This window comes from Quercus suber, unplaced genomic scaffold (assembly GCF_002906115.3).
Source record: "Quercus suber isolate HL8 unplaced genomic scaffold, Cork oak 2.0 scaffold_132, whole genome shotgun sequence".
Lineage (NCBI taxonomy): Eukaryota > Viridiplantae > Streptophyta > Magnoliopsida > Fagales > Fagaceae > Quercus > Quercus suber.
Window position 1 is genome coordinate 1,303,047 of NW_027069595.1, and position 6,608 is coordinate 1,309,654.

The 6,608-nt window shown below is 30.6% G+C and overlaps 1 protein-coding gene across 1 annotated transcript; it reads left to right on the plus strand.

Annotated features, from left to right (window-relative positions):
• Nucleotides 1-4,143: 4,143 nt before the first annotated feature.
• On the plus strand, nt 4,144-6,608 carry LOC112000354 (disease resistance protein RPV1). The gene is made up of 2 exons (XM_065776417.1): nt 4,144-4,914; nt 5,447-6,608. The coding sequence occupies exons 1-2, from the start codon at nt 4,445-4,447 to the stop codon at nt 6,570-6,572; spliced, it is 1,596 nt and encodes a 531-aa protein (XP_065632489.1). The 5' UTR covers nt 4,144-4,444; the 3' UTR covers nt 6,573-6,608.

Here is a 6,608-nt window from a genome sequence, read left to right on the forward strand (position 1 = left end):
TTTTCCTATAAATATTTTTTAAACCTATACTCTTAGGACATCTATTAATTTTTCCCTTTGATAAATACTATGAAAATATGCTATTGCAAATAAACTGTTCCTAGCGCACTTGAGATCTTAAATACTAACATAAACAAACGTTTTTCATAAATACACCCTTACACTCCAGATTAAGACCTATAATGATTAGCCATGCAAAAAAAAAAAAAAAAAAGGCCATGTAGTGTGTTTGGGAACAACTTACTTACATATTATTTGTTCATTTATTATATGGCCGGTAATAGTATGGTATCATTCCAGCCACTAAACTGATAAAAAGACCCATAAAACGAAATACGATATCAAACAAAATCCATATCATTAGTACCAGAGATTTTTCAAGTGTTTCAGTCAGTATAAAAAAAAAAAAAAAATTAAAAATCATTAAAATATGTTATAAAACATGTTACTTGAGCTTATACATTATGCTAATGTACTTACGGTGATATATGGACTTACACAATATGTAGATTTTAAATTTATTATTTACTGAGTTTTGGTGAGTTTGGGTACTTGAAAAAAAAAAAAAAAAAGTTGCACTGTGTGACAGGTATGGGACCTACAAATAATGTGAAAAATATTGAGTGATGGTGCCAAATAGGTAGGGTATTTTAAATGATGAGTGATGAGTGATGAGTGACGGAAATTGAGTGATGAAAAAAAAAAATCCAAACATGGCCTGAGACTCGAGGAGGTGTGCGTGTTAGCGAGGTGGGTACCCACCAGAAAGACATGCACTACTACAGTTGTTGTTGTTGTAGCATTGTGGAGGATTTGTCTTTGTGTTTATTATAGGGTAAAAATAGTTAAATATTACGTTTTGACAAAATTAATGGCAAATTAGTATTGTCTTGAAAATATTTAGTAAGTTATCAATTTTTTAGTATTCGAGTTTCACAAAATACAACACGACTGTGTAAGTCATTGAATAAAAATCATACATAGAAGGCACGGAATCGTTAATTTTATTTTACCCTCTAAGACAAAAATATTAAGTTGATTTTTTTTTGTTAAAAAATGTTGAGTGATCTTACGGCCCTTTTTTCTTGTGGTCTCTAAAGTTACTTTTTTTTTTAATCTACTTTTGTTTGTGGAATTCAGATGATTTCATCTGAACTCAAAAAACTTTATTTGGATTTAATATCATCCGATGCTTTAAGGTCTTCCCTACTTTAATTTGTCTATACTCAAGTCATGGGCAGTTGAAAAATATGTTATATTCTTTGAATTTTACCTCATTTGTCTAAACTCTTTGATTTGACACCGTCACAGTATACACAAAACCAATTCCCATGCTGATCAAATCTGATTGGCGACAAATTAACAGCAAACATGTATAGAATCAAACAGCTGACATGCACTTGACTAAAGTAAAGTTGAATAGGCAACGTTTAAGAATGTATAAAATTTATCTACAAAATTAGTTGTAACTTTATTTAATAACTTTTAATTAAAGGTGAATTTTGACAAATCCACTATTACATTATGTTTTCTTTTTATATTTTTCTATGCTTACAAAATTTCTATGTCATCAATAAATTGTTTAAATTGCAAGTTTTTGTAGTTTAAAATTATGCATAAAATATAAGTTTATAAATCATATAGTAAATAATATCCGATTGATACAAAATTTAACATGTATATTAAGATTATAAAGATCATGTAATTTAATGGTTAAATTTTCAAAATATGTAGTAATGTTTATTTTATTAAGTGTGCATTTGGGAACCGATTAAAAATTAAAATTATTTTACTATTCAGCTTATTTTTGCTACTATTTATAGGTCTTATTGCACTTTTTAGTATTATTCATAAGTCTTACTGTACTATTTCAATTAACTTTTACCTTTATCTACAGTACTTTCAGCAATAAGTTTTCAGTTTCAGCAAAATAAGTAATATCCAAACATACTCCAAGTAAAATTTTGTAGTCAAACTTTGTCCTTTCATAATTCAGATTAAGAAAGAAAATTTAGCCCTGAAACAGTTTTAATGTCATTTTCTTTTCAAATGTGTGTTTTGGTCTGCAAAGTAATTGACATGAAATGGGAGAAACAGACTCCAAGGTTTTCGCAATTACCAAGTCTACTACAAATAATAATAACTATAAATAGCCTCATGAATAAATATATATGCTATAATTGATTGGTTAATTAACATTAACATCGATCGAAATAGTTTTATAGTGGAAGTGGATCACTGATTTCAGACCCATCCAACACGTTTTCAATTTAAAGGCACACAACATATTCTTGTTTTAACTCTCATGTAGCTTTTTTTTTTTTTTTTTGATGAATAACTCTCATGTAGGTGATGTATCATGCCTGGAAGAATTGCATAAGTTATAATTGATTGATTAATTAATATTTAATATATTTTTTCTTTTGATAGATGGAGATATTTTTTTGAGAAGATGGAGATAGATTAAAATGGAAATGGACACACTTTTTTCAATTCTAGGCCCACATCATTTATGTTTTTTTGTTTGTCATATTAGTCTAAACGCGTCTAGGTCCACATCGAGTGCGTATCCAAATCCAACAAGGAAATATCAAATTTCCTTCCTACCTTCCTCCGGCTGTCCGGCATGAGGCATCAGCTACCATCCAAACTCCAAACTATTATTCCACATCAAATTTTGTAAATCTATATTAATAGAAGTTCTTTTTTCTTTTTGATAGATAATATTAATAGAAGGTTTTTTTTTTTTTTTTTGGAGGGGATATATTAATAGAAGTTAATACACACAATCATGCTCTTATTAAAAAATTTTTTTTTTTTAGACAAAACTAAGGGCCCGTTTAGTAGAAGAGTTTGAATAATGTTGTTTGTATTTTTTTGAAATGCGTGTGAGTGAAAAAGTATGTAAAAAATGGTCCAACTCTTGGATACAGTGATGTATATCTAAAAGGGTCTAACTCTTGGATACACAGCATAAGTTTTAAACCTCTATAATTCACAATCATTTTTCAAATTGGGATTAACTCACTGTTTTTTCTTTTGAGAATACTAAGTATTTTAACACACACACACACAAAGGCTCCTATTAAAACTTTATTATCTACTTAATCAGAAAATTAAAATTCAAAATATTTGCACACATATTAAAATTCTATTATATAATATGATTATAAAATGGTTAAAATAGATTCGAAAGTCATTGTTCTTACTCCTTAGAAGAAAATTAATGCTTATTCAGCAAAAAAGAAGAAAATTAATACTTGATCGAGATAGGTTATAATGGAAATGGATCATTCAGACCCATCCAACACTTTTTCAATTTCAATTTAGGCACACAATTTGTCATGTATTTGTTTGTTTGCTTGAACTCTCCTTATAGCCAAAATTAAAATGGAAAAATCAAACAAAACCTAAAGCAATCCATCAAATCCATTTTTTTTTTATTAAGTTCATCAAAGTTTCTCTATTTGTGATAAATAGACAATATCCATCACAGAAAAACCCAAGAAAACGAAAAAGGCTTAGAGAGTGGAATGCCATTGATGGTGTTTGTAGGCTGGCAGAGGCAAGGTGAGAAGGTTTGTTGCTGGTGAAAGTGGCGGTGAAAAGAAGAGTAGGTGTAGACATTGACAGGAGGGTCGAGACTTGAGACTCAAGATGGTGCGCGTGTGAGCGAGGTGTGTACCCACCACTACTACAGTTGTTATTGTTGTAGCATTGTGGAGGATTTGTCTTTGTGTTTATTCTGTACTGCAAACTTTATTTTACACCATTATTTATGTGACTAAGTGATTATGAGTGGTAAAAAAAATAGTAAATTCATGCGAAAGTAATAAACAATTATTTATATTCTATCATATAAAATACTTGTAAAAAAAATAGTCCAATAAATATGCTAGTCATAGAATAAAAGAAGAGAAGGAGAATCATGAGAAAAATGAGAGGAAAGAAGAAAGAGGAGGCTGTACAAAAAGAGTGTAAAGAAAAGAAATTGCATCTTCCTTTCCTTTAATCCTTTCTTTCTTTAAAGTTTGAAAAGGAATCAGAACGCCTTCACGACACTCCAAAATTAAGCGAAAAACGCGTACCCATTAAATTTCTTCATCTTTTCCTGGTGGGTGTGTGTGAAAGTTTGAAAGTGAATTTCACTTCAAACGGCCAATTTTCTATTACGCGTTTGGGCCACCAACTACGAAAGTGGTAGTACGCTACTACTGTAATTTCACATTTGACTCTCGCAGTCTTCTTCGCCTCACAGCAACTATTAACATTCATTTCCTTCTCTCTGCCATTCCATTTCTCTCAAACCCACTGAGAAATCTCTTCTTCATAATTTTCATTCTCTTTGCTTTCTTAAACTCTTAAAACATTTTCAATTTTGTCACCTCTTTTTTTTCTCCTCTTTCCTATAGATCTTCTCAACCGTCTATATATCCAAATCACAATGGCTCTTCTAACTTTCACCCAACAATCTAAATATGATGTGTTCTTGAGTTTCAGAGGAGAAGATACCCGCAATGGTTTTACTAGCAATTTGAATGGTTTTTTGAGTTTTAAAGGTATTAAGACCTTCATGGATAATGAGCTCCAAAGAGGAGAGAAAATTTCCACTGAACTTTTCGAGGCTATTGAAAATTCAAAGATTTCGATAATTGTATTCTCTAAAAACTATGCAACTTCCACTTGGTGTTTGGATGAACTTGTCAAAATTCTTGAATGTAAAAAGAAAGGCCAAAAGGTGTTTCCGGTTTTTTACAAGGTGGATCCATCAGAAATACGTAGCCAAAAGGGAAAGTTTGGAGAAGCATTGGCAAAACATGAAGAAAGTTTCAAGTATGACACAAACAAGGTGCAAAGATGGAGGGTCGCTCTAAATGAAGCCAGCAATTTATCTGGTTGGCATTACAAAAATGAGTATGTATTTAATCACTACTCTGTTATCACCACAAAATTTTACTATTAAAACATAACTCCCAAAAGCTATATTGTTTGTTTGTTTTTATTTTTATTTTTTTATGAAACTATTATATTTTGATCATATCTTTCATTACTGAGCTAGTTACACTACAAAGGTTAATGATAGCAAGAGAAGAATATATGATTGATACTTATCAATTAATTAGAAGCTTCTCTCACAAAATCTTTAGAAAATCTTCTTTTCCAAAGAAGATTTTCCATGCATCTTTGTGCAGAAAGACTAATATTGATATCCTAGCTGAACAATAAAAAAAAAAAAGTATTTGTATTGATAGTTTAGATCTATGAATTATGTGCCATTTAATTTAATTAACAAAATTTCAGTTGTCCCATCAAAAACAAAAAATCAAAACAAAAAAAAAAAATTTCAGTTGTAGTTCAGAAGCTAAACAAAATTAACAATTTTGAATTCAATTTAGGATCATATTTCTATTTCTAACATTTTTTTTTAATGCTTTGTGATTGGCAGCCGCCCTCAATTTACGTTTATTCAAGAAATTTTTGAAGGGATCTCAAGTGCTAAATTAAATTGTTCGCAATTATTTGTTGCTAAATACCCAGTTGGAATAGACTCTCGCATAAAGAAAGTAAATAGGTGCTTAGATATTGAGTCAAACGATGTTCGCATGTTAGTGATCCATGGTCTTCCTGGAATAGGTAAGACAACAATTGCAAAAGCTATTTTTAACTTAATTGCATGTCATTTTAAAGGAAGCAGCTTTCTAGAAAATGTTAGAGAAAACTCAAAAACAAATGATGGTGTACTCCAGTTACAAAAGAAGCTTTATGATAAGATCTTAGGGGGTAGAAATTTGGAAGTGCATAGTGTATCTAGAGGAATCATAGAGATAATGGAAATACTTCGTCAAAAAAGAATTCTTTTAATTCTTGATGATGTGGACAAATTAGTCCAAGTAGAAAATTTGCTTGGAAAATGCGATTGGTTCGCTTCTGGAAGTAGAATCATTATCACAACAAGAGAGGAAAAGGTGCTATCTACTCTTCAAGAAGACTGTCATCTAACCTACTTCAAGTACAGGGTTGAGGAATTAGATGAATGTGAATCTCGTGAACTCTTTTGTCAACATGCATTCAAAAGAAACAAGCCTATAGAAGATTATTCGGAGCTCGTAGACCACTTTATACATTATGCCAAAGGACTTCCATTAGTTCTAAAAATAATAGGTGCTGATTTATATGACAAAAATTTAGAACGTTGGAAAAGTGCATTACATAAGTACAAAAGAATTCCTAATTCGGATGTTCAAGAAGTACTTAAAATAAGCTACGACGGATTGGACCAAAGTCAACGGAATATTTTCCTTGATATTGCATGTAATCTTAAAGGATTCAAAAAGAATGTTGTTGTAGATATATTACAAAGTAGCAATTTTCATGACCCATATGATGATATAGAAAAACTTATCAATAAATCTCTCATAGATGTTGCAAAAGATGGCAAATTATTGATGCATGACTTGATACAACAAATGGGTTTTGAAATTGATCGACAAGAAGCAGAAGTGTCAAAAAAACATAGAAGGCTATCGTGTTATGAGGAGGCTCTCGAAGTACTAAATGGAGATACGGTATAAGTCCTTTTGATTTACCTTTTCCCTTTTCTCACAATG